The following is a 27347-nucleotide window of genomic DNA, read 5'->3' as shown; positions in this document are numbered from 1 at the left end:
CTGCTTTGAGGGGAATGTGGCCCCTTCCAACATGGCTGCCAAACCTGATGCCATCCGCTCCAAAAGGATTGGATGTCTAGTGGCGTCGATGGTAGCCAATAGTGGATTGTTTTGACGTTAATAAAATAAACTGCTTAAAATCGGCTGTGAAATAAGATAGTTAGGACTTCATTTTAATGTCAATAATCGCGTGATTATGATTGAGAACGTCTCCTCAGGGCGGCCATGTTGGTAGGGGCAAAGAAAGATCTTGCTGCTTCTGGAAATTTCAATGAGTCGACATCCGATCCATTTCAAGCGGGAGGCTGGTAGCGAATTAGCGTTGGTTCGTTCACTGCCAACCCTTCCGTTTCAAACCGATTGAACATCTAGCGCCGTCAATGGCAGCCAAATAGCTGAAAAATTAACTATTTAGGACTTCATTTGAATGTCAATGCATTGATGGCATTGTAAAACGAGATCATCACTAGTAAATGTCCAATCCAATCACTGCAAACTGATTTGATGTCTTGTCTAGCCCCGTGGATGGCGGCCTTTCTATTCCCAAATGGAGTTTAGTGTTGTTGTCGTCCGCAGACGCTGAAGGTCCTGACAGGCGCCGCAAAGTACGGGGCGAGCGGCGGCGCCGGCGGGGGCAGCGTGCCCCCCGCCCTCTCCGAGTCGGCTTCTCAGATGATTCTGGAGATCTTCGCCAGCATCGTCTCGGCCACGCCTGAAGGTTCTGAAGGCCCGCTGGCCGCCATCCCCGCCGCCCTGGACCTCATGCTGAAGACCCCGGGGTAAGCGCGGCTCGGGCTCGCACGTCAAGCTCCATGTGACGGCGCTTTCCGCAGGTGCGCGGCGGGCGTGTGCGACGGCCTGCTGGTGATGGCGGCGCTGATGTCCCACCATAAAAGCTTGGCCTCGCAGTTTCTGTCCTGCGACCCCCCGGTCATCCTTGAGAAGGTTCTAGCACTTTCAAACGGGACAACCATGCTGGCAAATGTTACTGAAGTAAGAGTAGTGTTACATCCAAATACAGTAATAATTACTTAAGTGAAAGTAGTCATCCCTAAACTGGCCCATCCCTGCACCTGAAGGTCTACCAAAGCCCAGACGTCTTTCAGGACCTCCTGCATCTGATGGAGCAGCATCGGACGGAACGGAGTGTCCACCTGTCTGTCCTCAGGTAGTGAACGTCGGCTATCGGCTAACACAGTTCTTCTCGCTTTCTGACTGTTTGACCCCGTAAGGATCCTCAACAAATTCTTGGACAACTACCAGGAGGACGCTCTGCCCTGGCATGACAGCGTCAAGCCCTGCTTGACGTCCATGACCACGTTCATCGCTGACAAAGAGGTGAGGCGGGGGTTTACTTGTGTAGTGTGCTGGCAAAACTGATTAGCACATACTAATGTGGTATTCAGCTTGGTTAAAAAGGAAAACAGAGAAATGTAAGCTAGCAAACCTGTGTAGTCTACTAGCAAACGTGATTAGCAAATGAGCTAAGCTAATGTTGTATTAGCTCTGTTAGAAGCAGGAAAAGTAGGCTAGGATACTTGTATCATTGTAAAAGTGATTAGCACACGAGTTTAACTAACATACTAATGTGGTATTAGCTTTGTTAGAAGGGAAAACTGGGAAAAGTAGGCTAGCAAACTTATGTCGACTGATAGCAAAAGTGATTAGCACATGAGCTAAGCTAATGTGGTATTAACTCTGTTAGAAGGAGGGATAACAGGGAAAGTAGGCTTGTGAACTTGTGTACTTTCCGAGCAAAAGTGATTAGCACATGAGCTATCATGACATACTAAGTGGCATTAGCTTCGTTAGAAAGGAAAATGGGGAAAACTAGGCAAGCAAACTTCTGTAGTTTATTGGCCAATGTGATTAGCAATTAAGCTAAGCTAATGTAGTATTCGTTCAGACAGAGGGAAACCTGGGAAAAGGAACGCTAGTGAACTTGTGTACTTTCCTAGCAAATGTGATTAGCACATGAGCTAAAATGACATGCGAATGTGATAGTCTGCTTGCAAAAGTGATTAGCACATGAGCTAAGCTAATGTGGTATTCGCTCTTTTCGAAGGGGGGAAAGCAGGCTAGTGAACTTCACCTTTCCTAGCAAAAGTGATTAGCACAAGAGTTAAGCTAACATACGAATGTGGGTATAGCTTCGTTAGAAAGGAAAACGGGGAAAAGGACGCTAGCAAACCTGTGTAGTCTATTAGCAAATGTGATTAGCAATTGAGCTAAGCTGATGTAGTATTAGCTCTGTTAGAAGGAGGGAAAACAGGGAAAAGTAGACGAGTGAATTTCTCGTTTTCTAGCAAATGTGATTAGCATAAGAGTTAAGCTAACATACAAATGTGGTATTAGCTTCGTTAGAAGGCAAAGTGGGGAAAAGTAGGCTAGTATATTTGTGTAGTCTGCTGCCAAAATTGATTAGCACATGAGCCAAGCTGGCATACTAATGTGGTATTTAGCTTTGTTTGAACGGAAATCGGGCAAAAGTAGGCTAGCAAACCTGTGTAGTCTACTAGCAAATGTGTGCAAATGAGCTAGTGTTATTAGCTCTGTTAGAAGGAAGCAAAGCAGGGAAAAGTAGGCTAGGGAACTTGTTTCCTAGTAAAAGTGATTAGCACATTAGCTTAACTGACAAAATAATGTGGTATTAGCTTCGTTAGAAGGGAAAACGGAGAAAAGTAGGCTAGCAATCTTGTGTAGTTTACTAGTCAATGTGATTAGCAATTAAGCTAAGCGAATGTAGTATTACCTCAGACGGAGGGAAAGCTGGGAAAAGAAGGCTAGTGAACTTGTGTACTTTCCTAGCAAATGTGATTAGCACATGAGCTAAGATGACATGCTAATGTGGTATTAGCTTCGTTAGAAGGGGAAACGGGGAAAAGTAGGCTAGTAAATTCGTGTAGTCTGCTCACGAAAGTGATTAGCGAATGAGCTAACCCAGCATACTCATGTGGTATTAGCTTTGCTAGATGGGAAAACGGGGAAAAGTAGGCTAGCAAACTTGTTTAGTCTACTAGCAAATTTGATTAGCAATTGAGTTAAGCTAATGTAGCATTACCTCTGTTAGAATGGGGGAAAAGTAGGCTAGTGAACTGAGTTTCCTAACACAAGTTATTAGCATGAGTTAAGTTAACATACAAATGTGATATTGGCTTCGTTAGAAGGGAGAATGGGGAAAAGTAAGCTAGCAAACTTGTGTGGTATGCTAGCAAAAGTGATTAGCACATGAGCTAAGCCAACGTAGTCGTGTGGTATTAGCTTTGTTGAGGGGGAAGTAGGCTAGTGAACTTGTCTAGTCTCCTAGCAGAAGTGATTAAAATATGAGCTAAGCTAATGTATGAATGAGGGAAAACGGAAAAAACCTTTGTAGTCTTCCAGCAAAAATTATTAGCCCCTAAGCTAAGCTAACCCGGCGCTCAGGTCATCCAGCAGCTGGTGTCCTTCCTGTACCGGGTGACGTGCGCCAACAAGGACTACGCCGTGGTCATGTGTCGACTGGGTGCCAAAGAGGTTCTCATCAAGGCTCAGGAGAAGCACGGTGCCGCCGTCCATGCTGCCGCCGAGCTCCGAGACGTGGTCGCCGATTGCGACAAATACGCCAACCTGTACAACAGCATGACCACCAGCGTGCTCGCCGGATGCATACAGGTACCGTCACGAAAGTGCTCGGACAGCGGCGTCAATGGCCACTAATGAGTCCAGATGTTGATGGTCTTATCAGATGGTGTTGGGTCAGATCGAGGAGCATCGGCGCAGCCACGAGCCCATTAACATTCCGTTTTTTGACGTCTTTCTCAGGAATCTTTGCCAAGGTCAGACTTTTGGAGTATTCTGGACTATAAGTCACTCTGGATTGTCCACTGATGAGTGATGAGTTCTATTCTTACTTGAGTACACTTTTTGGCCCCCAGGCTCTAGCGTAGAGTTGAACGATGACAAGTGCTGGGAGAAGGTGGAGGTGTCCTCCAACCACCACCGAGCCAACAAGCTCAGCGACAAGAACAGCAAAACTTACTGGGAGTCCAACGGGCCCACCGGCTCGCATTTCATCAACATCTTCATGCACAGAGGCGTCCTCATCCGCCAGCTCTCTGTCCTGGTGGCCGCCGAGGATTCCAGCTACATGCCGGCCCGGATCCTGGTTCTGGCCGGGGACGACCCGCGCAACATTAGCGTGGAACTCAACACGGTGACGACTGACCTACCGACCGACCGTCTTTAGGACACGTCGTGACGTTTTTGTCTTTTCTGAACGCTTCTCGGTTAGGTCAACGTGCCGACGTCAGCCAGTCGGGTGGTCCTTCTGGAGAACGTCAGCAGATTTTGGCCCGTCGTACAGATCCGCATTAAGAGATGCCAGCAGGTAAATTGTCTGATTTTTGTGTTGTTTTTGAAATTTTCATGCTCTACGAATAGTCCAATTTCAGGGATTTGCAACAAAAGTCTCATTCATTTCCAAAGGCAAAAAAAATCTAATTTCAAAATGTATGTCCTCCTACATTTTTTGTTCTGACTCGTTAAACATCATTCACTCATCAAAAAATTAGGAAATCAAGTTTTTTGCCCAAAAAATTACGGTTCCACCGAAATTTGATAAAAATGCCACCCATTTATTTTCAATTTTTATAAATCATGAAGGCGTAAACATTCCGATTTTCATCATTTAAAATGTATCTTGCCCTACATTTTTTATTCAATTCAGAAAATTAATCATTAAAAAAAAAAAAAAAAACAGGGAAACAAGGCACATAAGTTGCATGTCAAATTTCAAAATGTATCTCTTGATCCGATTCACGTCATTCACACTTAAAATCAGGAAATCAAGGCGCGCAGAAGTTTTTGCCAAAATTTGATGAAAACGCTGCCCATTTATTTCCTATTACAGGAAATCAAGGCACATCCAGTGGTGCAAATAAGTATTTAGTCAACCACTAATTGTGCAAGTTCTCCCACTTGAAAATATTAGAGAGGCCTGTAATTGTCAACATGGGTAAACCTTAACCATGAGAGACAGAATGTGGAAAAAAAAACAAAAGGAAAATCGCTTTGTTTGACTTTTAAAGAATTTATTTGCTAATCATGGTAGAAAATAAGTATTTGGTCAATACCAAAAGTTCATCTCAATACTTTGTTATGTACCCTTTGTTGGCAATAACGGAGGCCAAATGCTTTTCACACACTGTTTCTGATATTTTGGCCCATCCTCTGTTGGGTCTAAAACTCGTTCTTTAACTTAGTTATTTACCCAAGGCAAGCTGACAAAAGGGAGGGCACGGTGAGATAAAGTCAGAGAGGGTACATTTTTCAACCTGCAGGTTGGGAGAGCCAGACACGTTCCGGGACCGATGTCTCTCATCCAAGTCTCTCTCCGAACTCTCCCACACTGCTAACTTTTATTGAGGGCTTGTTGATGAGCGGAGTACAGTCACAACTGTTGTCCAACGTGGCAGGTTCGGTCGTGCAAATTCCTTATTCTACTCAGTGATTGAACAGTCACACTTCCTGATTAAAACTTCCTGATTGAATCACCTGAGCAGGCAAGATATCTTTGTTTTGAACCCACATTTACACTCAAAGTACTGTAGCTTGGTGGAGAAGTACTGAGACGTCGTGTAATGAATCAACATATGTGTGTGTAACTACTTATCAGCAGGATGTGAACAATCACCCGTAAGCACATGATGATGGCTAAAACTGTATTCTTTATAATAGCTTGGGAGTGCGCGTATAATAGCTGTAGGAGAGCAAACTGGCGTAATACTGTATATTTGGCACCCAAAAACAAGCTTATCTTACACCTCCATGCAGATCTCCTCTAGAGCAGTGATGTTTTGGGGCTGTCGTTGGGCAACACGGACTTTCAACTCCCTCCTCACCCCGTCGCGTCAAAATGATAACAAGAACGGTAAGCAAAAATCCCAGAACCACACGGGGGGACCTCATGAATGACCTACAGAGAGCTGGGACCACAGTAACAAAGGCTACTATCAGTAACACAATGCGCCACAAGGGACTCAAATCCTGCACTGCCAGACGTGGCTCCCAGCTGAAGCCAGTACACGTCCAGGTCCATCTGCGGTTTGCTAGAGAGCATTTGGATGATCCAGAAGAGGACTGGGAGAATCTGTTATGGTCATATGAAACCAAAATAGAACTTTTTGGTAGAAACACAGGTTCTTTTGTTTGGAGGAAAAAGAATACTGAATTGCACCATACCCACTGTGAAGCATGGGGGTGGAAACATCATGCTTTGGGGCTGTTTTTCTGCAAAGGGACCAGGTCGACTGATCTGTGTAAAGGAAAGAATAAATGGGGCCATGTATCGAGAAATTTTGAGTGAAAATCTCCTTCCATCTGCAAGGGCATTGAAGATGAGACTTGGCTGGGACTTTCAGCATGACAATGATCCCAAACACACAGCCAGGGCAACAAAGGAGTGGCTTCGTAAGAAGCATTTCTAGGTCCTGGAGTGGCCTAGCCAGTCTACAGGTTTCAACACAATAGCAAATCCGTGGAGGGAGTTGAAAGTCCGTGTTGCCCAACGACAGCCCCAAAACATCACTGCTCTTGAGGAGATCTGCATGGAGGAATGGGCCAAAATACCAGCAACAGTTTGTGAAAAGCTTGTGAAGTTACAGAAAACGTTTGGCCTCCGTTATTGCCATCAAAGGGTACATAACAAATTATTGAAATGAACTTTTGGTATTGACCAAATATTTATTTTGCACCATGATTAGCAAATTATTTAAAAATCGATTTTCTGTTTTTTTTTTTTCCTACATTGTCTCTCATGGTTGAGGTTTAACCATGTTGACAATTACAGGCCTCTCTAATATTTAAAGTGGGAGAACTTGCACAATTAGTGGTTGACTAAATACTTATTTGCCCCACTGTGAAAGTTGTACCGTTTTTGCCAAAACTAGCAAAAACAAATCGCAAAAACATTTTAATTTCAAAATCACCCATTGTACATATTTTATCCAATTTAATAATAATAATTTCCACATCATAAAATTTAGGAAACCAAGGGACGCAAAAAATTTAGCCAAAACCTACGGTTCCACGAATATTTTAAACGCCACCCATTTATTTCCAATTGTAAGTCATAAAGGGAAAACTTTCATATTTTCAGCGTTCAAAATGCCTCTTCCTACATTAAAAAAAAAAAATTCAATTCACATCATTAAATCATTTTTTTAAAAAGGAAATCAAGGTACATAATAGTTGTAGTTTTTGCCAAAAACTGGCAAAAATGTGACGAAAGCATTTCAACGTCAAATCTCAAAATTTATCCTGTCCTCCGTTTTAATCTTTGAAAAAAATCTTGAAATAGAAACAAAAAAACAAGTTGGTTTTTTTTTGTGTGTGTGTGTATGCACTGGTTTGCATTTTTGTCCCCCTGGTTTGTGTTTTTTCTGCATTTTACGGAGAGGATTTGATGTCCGGCAGGGCGGTATTGACACCCGGGTCCACGGCTTTGAGATCCTGGGGCCAAAGAACACCTTCTGGCCCGTCTTCAAGGAGCAGCTGTGCCGTCGGACCTTCTTGTTCTACAGCACCAAAGCGCGCTCGTGGTGTCAGGAGGCGACGGCCGATCGCTCACGGCTGCTGCGGCTCTTTGACAAGTACGGATGCCGCCTACCGCAGATCAGATTTCAGTCGGACGTGGCCCACAGGACACTATATATATATATATATATATATATATATATATAAATATTCCTCTGTTGTCTTCGTTCTTATAATTCATACAAATAGGACGTGCGTAGTCATTAATAGTAGTATGATTTTAGACGCGGGCGGGCTGTCTAACGACACACATTGTAGCTACAGCCGATCGATCGGGTCCCATCACGTCATTTTCAAAGTATCGGAATCGGCAAAAAAATATCGGACATGCCTTTTTTTAAATATATATATATTTTTTAATTAAATCGTTTTCTAATTGTATTAACGGTAGACATAATGTGTTACACTCTTCCAGAGTCTTTAGTTTAGGCTTGAGGTAGGGTTATCAAATTTATCGCGTTAACAGCGAGAATGAATATTTATTACATTTATCACGTTAAAATATTTAACGCAATTAACGCATGCACTGCACGACCCACTCACGCATTGTCGCATTCAATCTATAATGGCGCCATTTTACCCATACAGTATATAGAGCTAAAAGGCAGCGTAAAATGAGTAGAGAGAATTTTGGCAGCCTTTGGAGCCTTTTTTTAAATGGCTAAAGCCTTACAATCCCTCTCCCAACGATTAGAATAATCGTGGGAAGCAATGTGAGGAAGAAAGGTAGTAGATTATCTTTTTTTTTAACACCCTATGTTATTTCCAAACGCAGAGAAGATATATCAATTGGTACCACGACGCACAGTCAGGGTTGCACTTCCCATCATGCATTTGGGCAGAAGTTAAATGGCTACAGTATCATTTACTGAAAGCTCAACAAATACACTAGATGGCAATATTTAGTCACAATATACAAAGTGACATTTATCCTTTAAGAATTACAAGTCTTTCTATCCGTGGATCCCTCACACAGAAAGAATGTTAATAATGTAAATGCCATCTTGAGGATTTATTGTCATAATGAACAAATACGGTACTTATGTACTGTATGTTGAATGTATATATTTGTCAGAGTTTTATTCATTTTTTTTCTTAATGCATTGCCAAAATGTATATGATCGGGAAAATTATGGGGAATGATTGGAATAGAATCGGGAGCAAAAAAAGCAATCAGATCGGGAAATATCGGGATCTGCAGATATGCAAAAAACACGATCGGAACAACCCTAATTGTAGATATTCCGTATGCAGTCTAACTCCGGAGTGACCCTCTCCTCTCCTGCATTCAGGCTGAACAGCGCCCTCAGACACGAGCAGACGTTCGCAGAGCGCTTCCTGCCGGACGCCGAAGCCGCCGAAGCCTTGGGCCGAACCTGCTGGGAAGCGCTGGTGGCACCCGTCGTGCGCGCCATCACCGCGGCAGGTGGACGCCGGCAAACCGGTCACCGGAAATTTCTCGTCTGACGCTCGTCTCTGCACCCGTCCAGAATCTACCGGATCCAGCCCGCTCTCGTGGCTGCTGGACAAGTACCTGGACAACTCCGACTCGGGGCGTCGCCGTCGACCAGCGGCAGTCTTTAACTCGCGCGTGAGACGCCTGACCCACCTCCTGGTGCACGTGGACGCCGCTTCGGCGGAAGGGGACCAGATAAAACCTCCCGTCAAGTCTCGTGAGTAGAGGTCCACCAATACAGATTTGAAAAATACCGTTGGCCCGAATATAAGACGGCCCCGATTATAAGACGACCCCCTCTTTTTCAAGACTCAAGTTTGGAAAAAAAGACTTTTTGAACACCAAATTTTTATACAGAAAATAATTACAGTACATCCAAAGCAAATGATTATAACAATATATATGAGAGAAAAAGCATGATATTTTGCCTCATTCAAATCCTAATATCTGAACATTTAAATATGTACACTAGGGCTGTCAAAACTATCACGTTAACGGGAGGTAATTAATTTTTTTAATTAATCATGTTAAAATATTTGACGCAATTAACGCACAAACAGATTAAAATGACAGTACAATGTAATGTCCGCTTGTTACTTGTTTTTTGGTGTTTGGCGCCCTCTGCTGGCGCTTGGGTCCAACTGATTTTATGGGTTCGTACCATGAGTGGGCATGGTGTAATTATTGACATCAACAATGGCGAGCTACTAGTTTATTTTTTGATTGAAAATTTTACAAATTTTAATAAAACGAAAAAATTAAGAGGGGTTTTAATATAAAATTTCCATAACTTGTACTAACATTTATCTTTTAAGAACTACAAGTCTTTCGATCACTTTAAGAGAATGTTAATAATGTTTATGCCATCTTGTTGATTTGTTACAATAAACAAATACAGTACTTATGTACTGTATGTTGAATGTATATATCCGTCTTGTGTCTTATATTTCCATTCCAACAATAATTTACAGATAAATATGGCATATTTTATAGATGGTTTGAATTGCGATTAATTATGATTAGTTAATTTTTAAGCTGTAATTAACTCGATTAAAAATTTTAATCGTTCGGTTTATTTTAGGGCTGTCAATCTATCGTGATAAAACAACAAAATTGCAATAACTGCATTAACCATCAAAGTGAAGTCTAACTAGTTTTGAAACAAATCTGAATAAGGAAAAACATTGCAATAAAATAATGCAAACTGGTTAAACTTGAGAGTAGCTGAGATCTTATCATGACAGAACATCGCTTCAATGATATCTGGCACCATCTAGCGTCGCGAATGGGTATAATGTCTGGACCGCGAATATAAGACGGCCCTCTCTTTTTCAGTCTTATTTCAATGCAAAAAACACTGTCTTATATTCGGGCCAATACGGTAATAATGAGCCAATTGTCTAAAGTACGAAGGCTGTCGTGAAATGGAATAAGTTAATTTAACTAATGGTAGATCTAAATTAAAGCTGTAATTTTCCATTTGTGTGCGTACATTTTTGCGTGCATTCGGCACACGTGCATGTTGAACACGTGCATGTTGATTGCATGTGAGAGTCCAGTTCCTTTCACAGATGTTTATTGGTCATCAGAGATCATCACCCAAACAGTGAACATAAGTCATCCTATTTTATCGGCTTTTCATTTGGAGATTCCCTGATCTTGGAAAAAAGACGGTATATTGGCCTTTCTTTGTTGATATGAGAGTCCACCAACCTGCCCGATTCTATTCCTCCAGAAGGAAAAGAAACCAAGAACAAAGATGGCGCGGCGGGCTCCTCGTCTTCTTCCACAGTCAAACACGAGGAGAACAGCAGCGTCGTCGACATCGCCCTCTGTTGGCAAGAGGTGGTACAGCAGCAGGTGAGACGTTAGCTCAAAAGGTTACTCAAAAAAGTAATTTATTACATATTGCTCACTAAATAGTAATGTGTTACATTACTTTATTACGTCCAAATAAATGGAAAAGTAGTATTAAGCAGTATCTCGCGTTTGTTGTGCAGGTGAAGAGTTTTCTGGAGCAGAGCTGCGAGCGTGATGACTTTGTGGAGCGTTACCGCTCTTTGTACACGCGTCTGAAGAAAGCCACAGAGGAGCTGTTCGGCCAGCGGACGGCTTTCGCGCTAGCCCTGCGACAAGGCTTCTCCGCCGCCTTGGTACAGCTCTCCATACTCAGAGCCATGCGTGTAAGTACGCCTCTGGGTGGCGCCGTGAAGAAACAAAACAAACACCTCTAGTGTTGCTACTTTTCCCTGTTTTCTCTTAACGAAGCTAATCTCACTTTAGTACGTTAGCTTACCTCGTCACATAGTCAGCAGCCTACTTTTACCCTTTTCCCTTCTTATAACAAAGCTAATACCACTTTTGTACTTTAGTTTAGCTCATCCGCTAATCATTTTCGCAAGAAGACTATATTCGCGAGCCAACATTTCACCGTTTTCCAGCTTTCTAACAAAGCTAATACCACATTAGTAAGTTAGCATAGCTCATGTGCTAATCACTTTTGCTGGCAAACTACGTTCTCTAGCCTACTTTCCCTCCTTATAACAAGGCTAATACCACATTAGTACGTTAGCTTAGCTCATGTGCGAACCACTTTTGCTAGCAGACTACGTTCACTAGCCAACGTTTGCCTCCTTATAACAAAGTTAATACCATAGTAGTATGTTTGCTTAGCACATGTGCTAATCACGTTTGCTAGCAGACTACGCTCACTAGCCAAAGTTATCTCCTTATAATGGCTAATACCACATTAGAACATTAGCTTAGCTCATGTGCTAATTACTTTTGCTACCAGACTACGGTCACTAACCAACGTTATCTCCTTACAGAGCTAATACCACATTAGAACGTTAGCTTAGCTCATGTGCTAATCACTTTTGCTACCAGACTACGTTCACTAGCCAAAGTTATCTCCCTATAACAAAGCTAATACCACATGAGTACGTTAGCTTAGCTCATGAGCTAATCACTTTTGCTAGCAGACTACGTTCACTAGCCAACGTTATCTTCTTATAACAAGGCTAATACCACAGTAGTACTTTAGCTTAGCTCATGTGCTAATCAATTGCTAGCAGACTATGTTCGCTAGTCTTCTTTCCCCCATTTCCCCTGCTTTTAGCAAAACTAATACCACATGAGTACGTTTGCTTAGCTCATGTGCTAATCACTTTAGCTTAACTCATGTGCTAATCACTTTCTAGCGGACTATGTTCGCTAGCCTACTTTCCCTAGTTTTCGCTCCTTCTAGCAAAACTAATACCACATTAGTATGCTAGCTTAGCTCACGTGCTAATCACTTTTGCTAGCCGACTACGGTCACTAGCCAACGTATCCCTGTTTATAACAAAGATAATACCACATTAGTACGTTAGCTCATGTGCTAATCACTTTAGCTAGCAGACTATGTTCGCTAGCCTACTTTTCCCTGTTTTCCCTCCTAACAAAGCTAATACCACATTAGTATTTTAGCTTAGCTTATGTGCTAATTAATTGCTAGCAGACAACTAAATTGGCTGGCCACATTTTCCCTCCTAACAAAGCTAATACCACATATTTACCTTAGTTCATGTGCTAATCACTTTTGCTAGCAGACTACATTCGCTAGCCTACTTTTCAGTTTTCCCTCCTAACAAAGCTAATACCACATTAGTATTTTAGCTTAGCTCATTTGCTAATCACTTGCTAGCAGACAACTATATTGCCCGCCTCGTTTTCCCACCTTCTAACAAAGTTAATACAACATTAGTACGTTAGTTTAGCTCATGTGCTAATCACTTTTTGTACCAGACTATGTTCGCTAGTCTACTTTTCCTTGTTTTCCCTCCTAACAAAGCTAATACTACATTAGTATTTTAGCTTACCTCATGTGCTAATTACTTTCTAGCAGACAACTAAATTGGCTGACTTCGTTTTCCCTTCTTCTAACAAAAATAACATCCTTATAGATGTTTATGTCAATATCACTGTTCATAAAACATATAAGTCTGGGTTGTCCAAACTGCAGCCCCGCAGCAAATTATTAAAGCATTAAATATGGACCGCAAATGAAGCTTGAATTCAGCTTGCATTGTGTGCATTGCAGGTGAGCGAGCGTTTTGCTCAGTACGTGGACCAGATGTTGCAGGACGGTGGCGTGGTGTCGGGCGGGTCCCAAACGCTGGAGCGACTTCAGCAATTTTTGGAGCCCGTGCTCTTCCTGTCGGGCCTAGAGCTGGCCAACACCTTCGAGCACTTTTACAGGTTAGCCGACTTTCATCTCGTAATGTTACGTCAGATTTTTCTCGTAATAACATGCAAGGTAAGGTAACTGAGTATTACCACTGTAATCTTGTACTTTTACAATTTTGCTTGTAATATTAACAATAATCCTATCATAATACATAAAACTGACCACATGATATTTTTTTTCTTATGGTATTACTACGTCTAACTTAATTCTCGCAATATTAAAACTTCCAATCCCCTACTCGAAAATGCAGTTTCTGGAGAAATTGATATGTTAGCTTTCGCTAATGCTAATTACTGGTATGTAACATTATGACTTTTTCCTTGTATTATGTAGTAAATATACATTAAAAAAAAAACTGAATATTAGTTTTTTTTGTAATTTATGACTCTACAATAAAGTAAAATGGTAACTTTATTACTTTTTTCTCGTAGTATTGCAACTTTCATGTTGCAACATTAAGACTTTAATCTCACCCTAAAAAACGCAGTTTCTTGTGAAAAATTGCTATGGTAGCTTACGCTAATACTAATTTCGTTACATTATTTTTCCTTGTAATATACGGTAAAGCTACATAAAAACAAGTCAAATATTATATAAAACTTTTTCTTGTAATGTTATGACTTTGTCCTCATATTTTTTCTTGTAGTTTTACAATGTATAAGTTTATTTGCACAATATTAAGACTTCAATCGCATACTAGAAAATGCAGTTTCTGGAGTAATTGATATGGTAGCTTTCGCTAATGCTAATTACCGGTACGTAACATTATGACTTTTTCCTTGTATTATGTAGTAAATATACATTAAGAAAAAAATGAATATTAGTTTTTTTTTTGTAATTTATGACTCTACAATAAAGTAAAATGGTAACTTTTTCTTTTTTACTTTTTTGTCGTAGTATTGCAACTTTCATGTTGCAACATTAAGACTTAATTCTCACGCTAGAAAACGGTTTCTTGTGAAAAATTGCTAAAGTAGCTTACATTATTACCGTACTTTTTCCTTGTAATATACGGTAAAGCTACATAAAAACAAGTCAAATATTATATAAAACTTTTTATTGTAATATTATGACTTTGTCCTCATATTTTTCTTGTAGTTTTAATAATGTATAACTTTATTCGCACAATATTAAGACTTCAATTGCATACTAGAAAATGCAGTTTCTGGAGAAATTACGTAACATTGCGACTTTTTCCTCGTAATACAAAAATGCATAATAAAACTCTTGTTTCTTGTAATATTATGACTTCATCCTCATCATAATACTGTTATTTTCCTCGTATTAGTACGTATAACTTTATTCTCGCTATATTAAGACTTCAATCTCCTACTAGAATATGCAGTTTCTAGAGAAATTGCGATGGTAGCTTACGCAAATGCTAATTACGTAACATTACTTTTTCCTTGTATTATATAGTGAATATATATAATAAAAAAACTCGGAATTTTAGTTTTTTTGTAATTTATGACTTGACTATTATATTAATCAACTTTTACTAATAATCTAAAAATACCTGGTAATATTACAACTTTCATCAGTCAAATTTAGCGAACGACACTTTCCGCAGGTACTACCTGGCTGACCGCCTGCTGGCACGAACCAACGTGTGGCTGGAAGCTTTCGTGGCAGAGCAGCTGGGCCCCTGCTTCCCTAACCGCTTCCCTCAGCAAATGTTGAAGAACCTGAGCGAGTCGTCCGACCTGCGACACGACTTCCACCTCCACCGCCTGCAGCAGCTGGACCGAGCGCTGCACAGCCAACAGGTGCGCTGTAACAGAAAATTGACAAGGGTTCCTTGTTTGGTACAAAGCCCTTAAAGAGCATACGACAGGAGGAAAAAAAGTCTTAAATAGCATTGTTATGTGAATTAGAATCATATTTTGAGACGATTCGACTATTTACAACAATTTAGCAAAGCGCAGATGACGAGAAATTAAGTCTTTTAATCTGCTGGTTAGCCACGCCTACCATTATAGGGCTCCAGCGTCCCCAACAGGTGGATGACGTCAGCGGAGTCACGATTTCATCTGATTTAGTATGCATCCCATTGAGGGGGAATTATTCAGAACGAGGAAAACGCGACGAAGAGAGCCACAAAATATCATTGTTTCAGTCTCTCTACTCCAATATTTTTTCAGGATATTCTTTTTATCCAAGTATTTTTCCCCAATAGCTATATAAATGGCTTGAGAAGGACCAGTCAGCCCGTCGAGGGGGAAGTATTCAAAACGAGTAAAACGCGACGAAGAGAGCTGCAAAATGTCATTGTTTCTGTCTCTTTACATCAATATTTTTAAGGATATTGTTTTTATCCAAGTATTTTCCCCAACTGCTAAATAAATGGCATGGTCATGACAAATAAGTCTTGTGCTAAATGGAATATGAAATAATAAAAATGCACTTATTCAGGACGACATGGCAAAATTACTCCATAATGGTCAAAACTGTCGACTTCACCTTCACCTGTCTCACCTCCCAAACGATATTTTATGACACCTAAATCGGACATATGTAATTTCCCTTCCCCTGCTTCAGTGAATGTAAACAAACCAAGAGGCGGGACAGCTAGCCGACACGCTAACCCGAACCGAGTGATGTTTCAAAGTCTTCGAAGCGGAAAATCACCCATAACTAGCCCGGATTATTTGACATGACGACTGGGTTGTCGATTGTCTTCGCGGATTGGCAAACCGCCCGGCGAAGAGCAATTTACAGCTCGTTCCACGGAGGAGCGCGGCTGCAGTTGTTGTGCAGCTAATGTGCATGAGGAGAGCTTTTTACATGCCTATCAATGATCAAATGTTAGTAGTTCATTTAAAGAAAGTTTGTAGTGTTTACTTTGTAATCGCTGTATTCGTATTTGTCATAATACAAAACAAGATGTTTACTCACTTCCTCGTAAGTCCAATGGTCCCGCAGTAGTAGGGCTTGTTTTGGCCAATATCCACGGTGAATGGGAACCTTTTGAAACTCCAAAAAGGCGCACACGCCTCTCCTTCATACAGCAAGATTTTTCTGCAGCCGTTTGGCTGGCGTGATGCGAAAAATAAACGAATGAATCCGCAAAATCAGCTGAATCCTTAGTCCTCATACACAACAGTACGGCCGTATAGTGAAGAGGAAGCCTTTATCCGTACAAGTCACAGTGCTCTCCTCCTCAATGCAAGACCGAAGCAGGAAGTCACTCATTTTCATGGCGCGGGATTAAAAAAACTAAATAAATATAGCGATCGCTTCCACACACATCCAAGCGGTCCATATCATTCAGGAGCATAAAATACAGCGTGTATTATGAAATAAACATGCTTTTTTGTTTCACATGCACTTTAAATCAAGAATCTGCAACCCAAAATGTTGACAGTGCCATATTGAACAAAAAAAGAACAGATGTCAGGATCCGCAAAAAATTAAAAGCCTTCATAAGCCTTATAATGAAGGCAACAAATGCTGTATGTATCTACAGTATGTTAGCTACGAGTCCTTCTCAAAAAAATTGCATATTGTGATAAAGTTCATTATTTTCTGTGATGTACTGACAAACATTAGACTTTCATATATTTTAGATTCATTACACACAACTGAAGTAGTTCAAGCCTTGTTTTAATATTGATGTTTTTGGAAAAAAAGTCAAGAAAAAACAAAAATCCTAATCTCAAAAAATTAGCATATCATGAAAAGGTACTCTAAAGAAGCTACTAACCTAATCATCTGAATCAACGAAATAACTCAAAACCCCTGCAAAAGATTCCTGAGGCTTTAAAAACTCCCTGCCTGGTTCATGACTCGAAACCGCAATCATGGGCAAGACTGCCGACCTGACTGCTGTCCAGAAGGCCATCATTGACACCCTCAAGCAAGAGGCTGACACAGAAATTTCTGAGCGAATAGGCTGTTCCCAGAGTGCTGTATCAAGGCACCTCAGTGGGAAGGAAAAGGTGTGGCAGGAAAGGCTGCACAACCAGAACAGGTGACCGCACCCGGAGAAAGATTGTGGAGAAGGGTCGATTCCAGACCTTGGGGGACCTGCAGAAACAGTGGACCGTGTCTGGAGTAGAAACATCCAGAGCCACCGTGCACAGGTGTGTGCTGGAAATGGTGCCGCATTCCCCAGGTCAAGCCACTTTTTAACCTCAAACAGCGGCAGACGCACCCCAACCTGGGCTAGAGAAGCAGCACTGGACTGTTGCTTAGTGGTCCAAAGTACTGTTTTCAGATGAAAGCAAATTTTGCATGTCATTCGGAAATCAAGGTGCCAGAGTTTGGAGACTGGGGAGAAGGAAATGCCAAAATTCCTGAAGTCCAGTGTCAAGTATCCACAGTCAATGATGGTCTGGGGTGCCATGTCAGCTGCTGGTGTTGGTCTACTGTGTTTTACCAAGGGCAAGGTCAATGCAGCTAGCTATCAAGAGATTTGGGAGCACTTGATGCTTCTGTCTGCTGAAAAGCTTTATGGAGATGAAGATTTCATTTTTCAGCACGACCTGGCACTTGCTCACAGTGCCAAAACCATTGGTAAATGGTTTACTAACCATAGCATTACTGTGCTCAATTGGCCTGCCAACTCTCTTGACCTGAACCTCATAGATATTCTGTAGGATATTGTGAAGAGGAAGTTGAGAGACACCAGACCCAACACTGTGGATGAGCTTCAGGCTGCTATCGAAGCATCCTGGGCCTCCATAACCAGTGTTGGGAGTAACGCCGTTATAAATAACGCCGTTACGTAACGGCGTTATTTTTTCAGTAACGGGGTAATCTCACTAATTACTTTTTCCGCCGTTACAACGCCGTTACCGACGGTCAAAAGCGGTGCGTTACTTATTCTTAATAAATTGAAGAAACTACCAGCCGTGTCGATTCGACTCTCTGCTCTGTTGATTTGTCATCTAAGACTTGGGGTGCGTTCAGGTTTGAGAATAGCGTACGTACTTCTGACTCCAAGCTGTTTGTCCCTGCTCATTCAATTAGACAATGCTTTCCAAAGTTTGGTAACGTTTCTGTGTTTGCTACACCTGATGCTAGCCTCGTTCCCATCTCCCACTGTCAGCCAGCAATAATTCTGCTTCCATCTTGAGGACGGCAGACGCTTTGAAGGTGACGTGAATTGTCGGGAAATGAGCCTACCTGAATGCTGCCCCTCGAGAGATGCGATGGAAGTGATTGTGATTGGCTGAGGGTTAGTCATCGGTCGTGGTAAGCCAATCAGAGCCGGTGATTTCACAAGCAACCCAGAACAACGCGTGCGGCAAACACACACACGCAAAACAGATGCACAGGGTCGGGATGGCAGAGCATTCAGAAGAAAAAATGTCCTTTAAGAGGTGGAGATATGGACACTATTTCAAGTTAGTCGAAATTAAAGGAAAGAACCTGCATGTAATGTGCAATTTATGTCCCGGGGCAAAGCTTTTGTCGACATCTGTGGTAAGCAATTCAAATCTGCTGAGTCACCTAACAAGTTAACTACCTGTCTGTTCTTCTCTATTCCACTGACTCGAATACTGCTCAGAAAATTTCAAATTCTTTGACATACAACAAGTTCTTTTTAAAGTAACGGAAATAGTTACTTTTACTTTTACTATAGAGTAATTCAGTTACTAACTCAGTTACTTTTTGGAAGAAGTAGTGAGTAATGTAACTAGTTACTTTTTTAAAGTAACGTGGCCAACACTGTCCATAACACCTCAGGCTGATTGACTCCATGCCACGCTGCATTGAAGCAGTCATTTCTGCAAAAGGATTCCCGACCAAGTATTGAGTGCATAGCTGATGTTATTAATTGAAGGTTGACTTTTTTTGTATTAAACTTTTTTTGTATAGGTCAGATGTAATATGCTCATTTTTTGAGATAGGGATTTTTGTTTTTTCTTGACTTTTTTTTTCCAAAATCATCAATATTAAAACAATTAAAGGCTTGAACTACTTTAGTTGTGTGTAATGAATCTTAAATATATGAAAATCTAATGTTTATCAGTACATTACAGAAAGTAATGAACTTTATCACAATATGCTAATTTTTTGAGAAGGACTAGTATATTAACCGACTATCAAAGCGACTAAGTTGGCTACAAATACATAATGAGCCTTCATGATTAAATGTTTATTTTCCCCGGAGTGCTTCCTAAAGAGAATGACGCACCATATGACTGCACTGTTGTACGCCAACACCTCAAAAGATGCTAAAGAGTCATTGGGGCTACTTTTTATTGAACTGGGCTGGTTTCAATCTTTCCAATCTGGCAACTCTGGCCACGACTCGCGATCACCTTGCCGTCTTTCCCGCCGTAGATGGATGACGACGAAGAGGAGCAGGTGGAAGAGTGCGAGGAAGAGGGGATGGAGGAAGAAGAGGAACCGGACGTGGAGGTGCTTCTTCTGTCTCCTCGCTGCTGGAGCGTCTCGTCCTTGTGCTTCATGGACGAACCCTCGCTCCGCTTCCCGGCCCGTCTCTGCACCTACCTGGAGCAGTTTGCGCAATTCTACTGCCACAGTCAGTACACAGTAAAAATGTCATTCATTGATCTTCCGAGCCGCTTATCCTCACGAGGGTTGCCGGAGCCTATCCCATCTAACTATGGGCAGTACACAAGGTACACCTTGAATTGGTTGCCAACCAATTGTGGGGCACAAGGAAACCAACTAGTCAAAAATATTAGGTGAAAACTAATCATCAAGTACTGACTAACTGCTTGTAATGTACACTCACTGGCTACTTTATTAGGTACACCATGCTAGTAACGGGTTGGACCCAATTTTGCCTTCAGAATTGCCTCACTTCTTCGTGGCATAGATTCAACAAGGTTCTGGAAGCATTCCTCAGAGAGTTTGGTCCATCTCACAACTGCCACAACTGTGGCATCTCACAGTTGGTGCAGATTTGTCGGCTGCACATCCATGATGCGAATCTCCCGTTCCACCACATCCCAAAGATGCTCTATTGGATTGAGATCTGGTGACTATGACATGGCGCATTATCCTGCTGAAAGTAGCCATCAGAAGTTGGGTACATTGTGGTCATAAAGGGATGGACATGGTCAGCAACAATACTCAGGTAGGCCGTGGCGTTCCAAAGATGCTCAATTGGTACCAAGGGGCCCAAAGAGTGCCAAGAAAATATTCCCCACACCATTACACCACCACCAGCAGCCTGAACCGTTGATACAAGGCAGGATGGATCCATGCTTTCATGTTGTTGACGCCAAATTCTGACCCTACCATCCGAATGTCGCAGCAGAAATGGAGACTCATCAGACCAGGCAACGTTTTTCCAGTCTTCTATTGTCCAATTTCGATGAGCTTGTGCAAATTGTAGCCTCCGTTTCCTGTTCTTAGCTGAAAGGAGTGGCACCCGGCGTGGTCTTCTGCCGCTGTAGCCCATCTGCCTCAAAGTTCGACGTACTGTGCGTTCAGAGATGCTCTTCTGCCTACCTTGGTTGTAACGGGTGGTTATTTGAGTCACTGTTGCCTTTCTATCAGCTCGAACCAGTCTGGCCATTCCCCTCTGACCCCTGGCATCAACAAGGCATTTCCGCCCACAGAACTGCCGCTCACTGGATATTTTTTCTTTTTCGGATCATTCTCTGTAAACCCTAGAGATGGTTCTGCGTGAAAATCCCAGCAGATCAGCAGTTTCTGAAATACTCAGACCAGCCCTTCTGGCACCAACAATCATGCCACGTTCAAAGTCACTCAATTCACCTTTCTTCCCCATACTGATGCTCGGTTTGAACTGCAGGAGATTGTCTTAAACCATGTCTACATGCCTAAATGCACTGAGTTGCCGCCATGTGATTGGCTGATTAGAAATTATGTGTTAACGAGCAGTTGGACAGGTGTACCTAATAGAGTGGCCGGTGAGTGTATATGTATAATGTCATCAGTAGAGCAGCCAGAAATGGTACTCAAATAACTTCAATATCTGATTTTTCTTCAAACATCAATGAAGTAAAAGTATTGGTAGATGGGTGCAACAGAGAGTGTTGTATCACCACAAAATGAGAGTGTTTTGTAGTCGTACATTGTTGATGGAATTGGTCGTGTTGCAGCAATACTGGTATCTCTATTTGTACCGATACGGCACTAAAATGACATCAACTGTATCGGGGAGAATTAAGGACTTAAATGGGTTATGTTGCGCATTATATGTACTTTTAAGCTAGTTTCCAACCACCGGTTGCCCCACTCAGGATGGTCGCCAGCTACACATACTGTTGTAAACAAAGGCCCTTGTCACCAAGGCCCTCGTCACCCTTAAGATGATGATAGATGTCCAACAACCATAATAAGTTCAGCAGATGTTCATTCATTGCCAAACCTCCCCCTTCAAACGGATCGACATCTAGCGCTGTCAATGGCAGCAATTAAGTATGCGTCAAGATTAAATAACCTTTTAAAAGTCTGTTTAGGACCATTTTGACTTACCATAATTTTCGCGCTATAAGGCGCACCTGACTATAAGCCGCCACCCACCAAATTTGAAACGAAAACGGCATTTGTTCATAGATAAGCCGCTCTGGACTATAAGCCGCAGCGGTCCTCACTATATTATAAGTGTCTGTTATTAGACCAAATCAACTACCATGAAGCTTTGAAGCAATTGGCTGCAAAGCTTTATTGCTTCAAGAAGCTTCATTGGCAATCACTGTTCTCTTGGGGGAGACAATCAACCTCTGTTGTCAACACTGTTGTCGTCCAACATGCCTACTAGCATGCATTGCAGCGCTACAGATGTAAATCACAATCAAAATTCATGTTCTGTGCTAATTATTTCTTCAGTTACTGTTCTAGTTGTTTCATTAACTGCTAGTAATGGAATTTGGTAACACTTTATTTGAAAGTGGCGCCATAAGACTGTCATAAGACCATCATTAATGAATGCTTATGACAGACATCATTTTGTGTCATCTGGCAAATTATCTCACTTTTGAATGGATGTAAAAGATCCTAGCTGGACAATGGAGATGGAGTTAGTGACATCATTTGCCGGATGACACTTAATGATGTCTGTCATAAGCATTCATTAATGCCCACGTATAATGTCATAATTATGACGGTTTCATGGCAGTCTTATGACGCCACTGTCAAATAAAGTGTTACCTATTAACCCAAATAAATCAACAAATAAGCCGCACTGGACTGTAAGTCGCAGGATTCAAAATGAGGAAAAAAAGTAGCGGCTTATCGTCCGAAAATTACGGTAATTTTAATGTCATTGTATTGATTTCGATGGGAATGTTGCCCCTACCAACATGGCCCCCTCAGGCCATTTTGTTAGGGGTGAAGACCGCTGTCTTCATGCTTCTGCCATGATTTAAAATGGGTTTCACTACCATTAGAGCTGCAACGATTAATCGATTAACTCGAGTATTCGATTAGAAAAAGTTATTCGAATTGAATTTTGCTGATTTGAGTATTCGTTTAATTAAAGTGAAGTTGTAATGGTTTATTTTGAAAGTGCTTGCATTTAGTTTTATTGATTTGGGTGGATACACTGCCTTCTATTCGGCCTCAATTCACATGGCTGAATCCAGGTGCTCCCTGTTAAGACCAACATAAGCAAAATTTTGTTTGAGGATTTTTAAAAAAATTTTTAATGCATTCGTAATTTAGTTTATAGGTACTGTATATTTAGCCTGTTTTTGTGGGAATATGTGTCTGAAACATTTGTTAAGAGCATTGTAAAACTGTTTTTGCATTTTATAGCATTTGAACGAGCAGACTTTTGCGATGTAAGTTAGCCAATTGTTCTTTTGTTGTACATAGATCCTCATTTATTTTATTTTTTTTAATACCGTTTGAGGCTCAGCTCAGTTAATATAATTTTTCATGTTCCTTATCCGATTACTCTATTCGAACTAATTGTTAATCGATTAATCGACTACTTAAATAATCGATAGCTGCAGCCCTACTACCAGACGTCCAAGCTAAGACTGCAGCTATCGATTACTTTAAGAGTCGATTAATCTATCGACTTCCTTCAATCTATACAGAATTGCACCTTCATTTTAAAATAAAATACCAGGGCTTAGCTTCCAATGGCTTAGAAAATTAGGCTCCAAGTGCAACAAAAGAACAATTTGCTAACTTGTTCAGTAGAAGTCCGCTAGCTTAAATGCAATGAAATGCTAACGTTATTTAACAATGCTCTTAACAAATCACTGAAACACACATTCCCACAAAAAAATGGCTGAATATAACTAAATTACGAATACATTAAAAAAGCATGTTGGCGCAAATAAAAAATTACCTTATGTTGGTTTAAACAGGGAGCTGCTGGATTCATTGAAATGAGTTATATCATATTCACTGTGACCAATAGAGGGCAGTGTATCCACACAAAATCAATCATATTAAATGCAAACTCTTTCAAAACAAACCATTACAACGCCACTCTAAATAAATGAATACTCGAAGCAGCGAAATTTGATTCAAAGCTTTTTTCTAATTGAATTACTCAAGTTGATTGATTAATCATTGCAGCACTTGTCCAAGCTATATAAAAAGGGAGGATTGGACCTCCCACTTGGAACAGATTGGACATCTAGCACTGTCAATGAGTTTAGTGCAAGACAAAGCCATGATCGCAATTATCTTAGTCAAGATAGTGTGCAGTAATAAAATAAAAAATAATCAGTACAGTATTAATACCAAGTGTCTGAATCGGGGGGCCAAAAACGGTTATTGGTGCAACACTTGTATTTGATTGGGTGTCTCTGTTCTTCTGCGTCCAGGTCAATTGACGCGCGGCGGGGGTCATTGCAAGCCCGGCGCCATCCAGTGGACGTGGCTGGGACACGCCGACGTCGCTTTTGGCTCTTTGACGCTTCACGTGTCTACGCTGCAGATGTTCATCCTGCTTCAATTTAATAAACAGGAGGTAGCGCGCGCTCCCCAGCAGCTAAATTTAGCTTACGCGACGCTAACTTAACGTGATCTCCGCAGGAAGTGACGGTGGCGTCTTTGATGGAGAGGTGTGGCCTTTCCAAAGAGATGCTGCTTCACTCTCTGCAGCCTCTGATTGAAGAAGGACCGCTCCGATGTAGCCACCCGCAAGACCCTTTCCAAGGTACGATCTTTTATTTATCAAAAAGTATCGAAACTGCAACCTGGAAATGCCCCCAAATAAACGTCCAATGTGTTTGAAGCAGGACTGAACCAACGTTGTGCTTTGCAGGTGTTTTGCAGGTAAAACAAGATGTGGCGCACGGCCCGTCCAGGCGCCTGGAGCTTCAACCGCGGCAGACCTACTTGAACGTGGACCGAGACGCCGCTGCCACACTGGAAACCAAGAGAAACGTCATTTACTGCCTCATTGTCAATATCCTCAAGCAGGAGAAGGAGATGCACATCGACAACCTCGTCTACAAGGTGATGAATGACACGTCGCCCGACCGCCCGCAACGCCGCTTTACGCGCAGTCTCTTCGCCGCAGGTTCTCCATTCGTGCCACCGGGGAGAAGCGGGCCGTTCTCCCGGCGCCGGTCCGGGGGGCTTCAGCTGCAGCACGGGGGACGTCTTGTCCTGCATCATGCACGTGATGAGCAAAGGATGCGTCCGCAGGAACCCGGATCAGCCTCACATGGTGGAGTTCCTCCCCGACGACCCGGCCACGCCGCACAAGGGATACGCGCAACTGGACCTGAGAGGCAGCAGGTCGGGAGGATACCGCGTATGTTAGGGGTGTCCGAACTTTTGTCTCTTAGGGCCGCTTTCAGAAGGATTGAGTTGAAATCATTCCAATTTTATTATAATGGAGAATTGGAATCGGATCAAAAAGATAGGGTTTTTAAAATTTGATGGATTTATTTTTTTTTAAGTAATAACTCGTTGGCTAACGTACAAGTCCCTCCTGAGTATAAGTTGCAGGCTCGGTGTAACTTTGTCCAGAAAATACGGTGTGTGTACAGCTATCTTGCTTATCTAACGATCGATCGACCGAGCTCGCCGACTGATCGACCGAGCTCGCCGACTGATCGACCGAGCTCGCCGACCGATCGACCGAGCTCGCCGACCGATCGACCGAGCTCGCCGACCGATCGACCGAGCTCGCCGACCGATCGACCGAGCTTGCCGACCGACCGACAGACAAACCGAGCTCAAAGACCGAACTAGCTCGCAGTCCGGCCGACAGACTGATCTAGCTCGCAGTCCGACCGAGCTAACTCGCTCGATCTAGCTCGCAGTCCGACCGAGCTAACTCGCCGACCGACTGAGCTAACTCGCCGACCGACCGAGCTAACTCGCCGACCGACCGAGCTAACTCGCCGACCGACCGAGCTAACTCGCCGACCGACCGGGTTAACTCGCCGACCGACCGAGCTAACTCGCCGGCCAACCAACAGGGTTAACTCGCCGGCCAACCAACAGGGTTAACTCGCCGGCCAACCAACAGGGTTAACTCGCCGGCCAACCAACAGGGTTAACTCACCGACCAACCGACCGAGCTAACTCGCCGACCGACCGGGTTAACTCGCCGACCGACCGACCGAGCTAACTCGCCGACCGACCGACCGACCGGGCTAACTCGCCGACCGGGCTAACACGCCGACCGGGCTAACTCGCCGACCGGGCTAACTCGCCGACCGAGCTTACTCGCCGACCGACCGAGCTAACTCGCCGACCGACCGGTAAGCGACCGACCGATCTAACTTGCCGACCGACGGAGCTAGCTCGCCCGCCAATCCATTTCCAATTGGCTATTGATGTTGATACAATATAGTGGCCATGAGATATATCAGGTTTATGTATGGACTTTTTCAATATCAGCCGATATAATAGGATAACTCTTGGTCACTGTTTGGTTGAAGGTCAACCTTCATAAGACATATCAATATAATCGACCGATATATGGTGGGTTTATTTCTTTCCGAGATCGACTGATATAATAGTATAACTTATGTTCACTGTTAGGATGACCGTTGTTAATTTTGATTTTGCACCATCTAGTGGTCAGTATTGCAAAAGGATGTAGCAGAAGAAAAATTGAACTTGTAATGTACTGTATACATTAAGGGTGTAACGGTACATGTATTCGTATTGAACCGTTTCGGTACTTGGTGCTCGGTTCGGAACGGAGTTGTACCGAACGAGTTTCTGACGTAATGTAACCCTTACTTTTCGAGGCTGTGAGTCGATCGGGTTACAGTTTCTTTGTGTAGATTATATTTACTCCGTCTTCTCTACTATAATGAGGACCAACACCGTAGGACAGTAAGAAACGTCAACGGCGTGACAACGTGGCCACCGCGAGAACGCAGTGAAACGCGGGCGTTAAAGTAAATCAGCCAATGCACACCAGTCGCAGTGCGGCCGCGTGTTAGACGCGTCCCAGAAGCGGCTCAACGAGATGCACGCGAAAAGAACGGCAGAGTTTATTATTTGACGCGAGACGCGGCCCTCCAGCGTCAATAGCAGACCGGAAGTCACTCGTGTAAAAATACGGTGGATCCGGTCGATTTTCAAACTAGTATGCAATCGTAACCCACTTTCTGAGTCCATCAGATCTCTTGAGTGGTAGATCGGGGCACAGTTGACTTGTCTTTGTTAATTTACAGTTGTCTTCTCTGCTATAATAATAACCAACACGGCCCCGTGTTCAATACAAAACCCTTCTACCACAACAAAACAAGTAGGAACTAATATTCACATATGAACTTAAGTTATACAACATAAAATATACAATATAAATGAATACTACATCACATTTGTAAAATACAAACACATAATAAGATAAATAATAGCCCATTTAGAATAAATTGAAATGAGCTAAAACACCTGTAATTAAATAATAAAAACACAGATCCTGCTTACACAATTAAATGTATTAATTTCTGTGTGGCGCTTTACCTTGAGAAAATCCACCAATAAATCTTTTGAAAACCGTTCATAAGAAAAAAAAAATCATTGAGGCATTTCATCTGTAAAATACATGTTAAAATCTTTGTCATAGGGATTGCTTTTCCATTTAGCACAGGACTTTTTTTCTTCTTTCTTTCAGAAAGAAAGCTGACCAATACGCGGGGTCTGAAAGGCAAATTGTTGTTGGATTATTAGCTTTAAATACCCGCTACTTTTTAGCAGAATTCTAGC

At 42.3% G+C, this 27347-nt stretch overlaps 1 protein-coding gene across 1 annotated transcript in view; it reads left to right on the top strand.

Annotated features, from left to right (window-relative positions):
* Positions 1-27347, top strand: part of LOC130923073 (cullin-9) — a 76202-nt gene that overhangs the window by 13399 nt on the left and 35456 nt on the right. The window contains exons 10-29 of the mRNA XM_057848494.1: positions 577-779; positions 834-993; positions 1080-1168; positions 1233-1338; positions 3424-3651; positions 3725-3815; positions 3915-4192; positions 4271-4366; positions 7453-7628; positions 8865-8998; positions 9063-9245; positions 10764-10888; positions 11029-11211; positions 13110-13267; positions 14827-15022; positions 19548-19749; positions 23990-24135; positions 24201-24324; positions 24433-24626; positions 24691-24911. Coding sequence (XP_057704477.1) covers positions 577-779; positions 834-993; positions 1080-1168; positions 1233-1338; positions 3424-3651; positions 3725-3815; positions 3915-4192; positions 4271-4366; positions 7453-7628; positions 8865-8998; positions 9063-9245; positions 10764-10888; positions 11029-11211; positions 13110-13267; positions 14827-15022; positions 19548-19749; positions 23990-24135; positions 24201-24324; positions 24433-24626; positions 24691-24911 — 3293 coding nt within the window. The remainder of the gene's footprint in view (positions 1-576; positions 780-833; positions 994-1079; positions 1169-1232; positions 1339-3423; positions 3652-3724; positions 3816-3914; positions 4193-4270; positions 4367-7452; positions 7629-8864; positions 8999-9062; positions 9246-10763; positions 10889-11028; positions 11212-13109; positions 13268-14826; positions 15023-19547; positions 19750-23989; positions 24136-24200; positions 24325-24432; positions 24627-24690; positions 24912-27347) is intronic.

This window comes from Corythoichthys intestinalis, chromosome 10 (assembly GCF_030265065.1).
Source record: "Corythoichthys intestinalis isolate RoL2023-P3 chromosome 10, ASM3026506v1, whole genome shotgun sequence".
Lineage (NCBI taxonomy): Eukaryota > Metazoa > Chordata > Actinopteri > Syngnathiformes > Syngnathidae > Corythoichthys > Corythoichthys intestinalis.
Note: the sequence above shows the minus strand (reverse complement) of the source record. Positions and strands in the feature narration are given on the sequence as shown.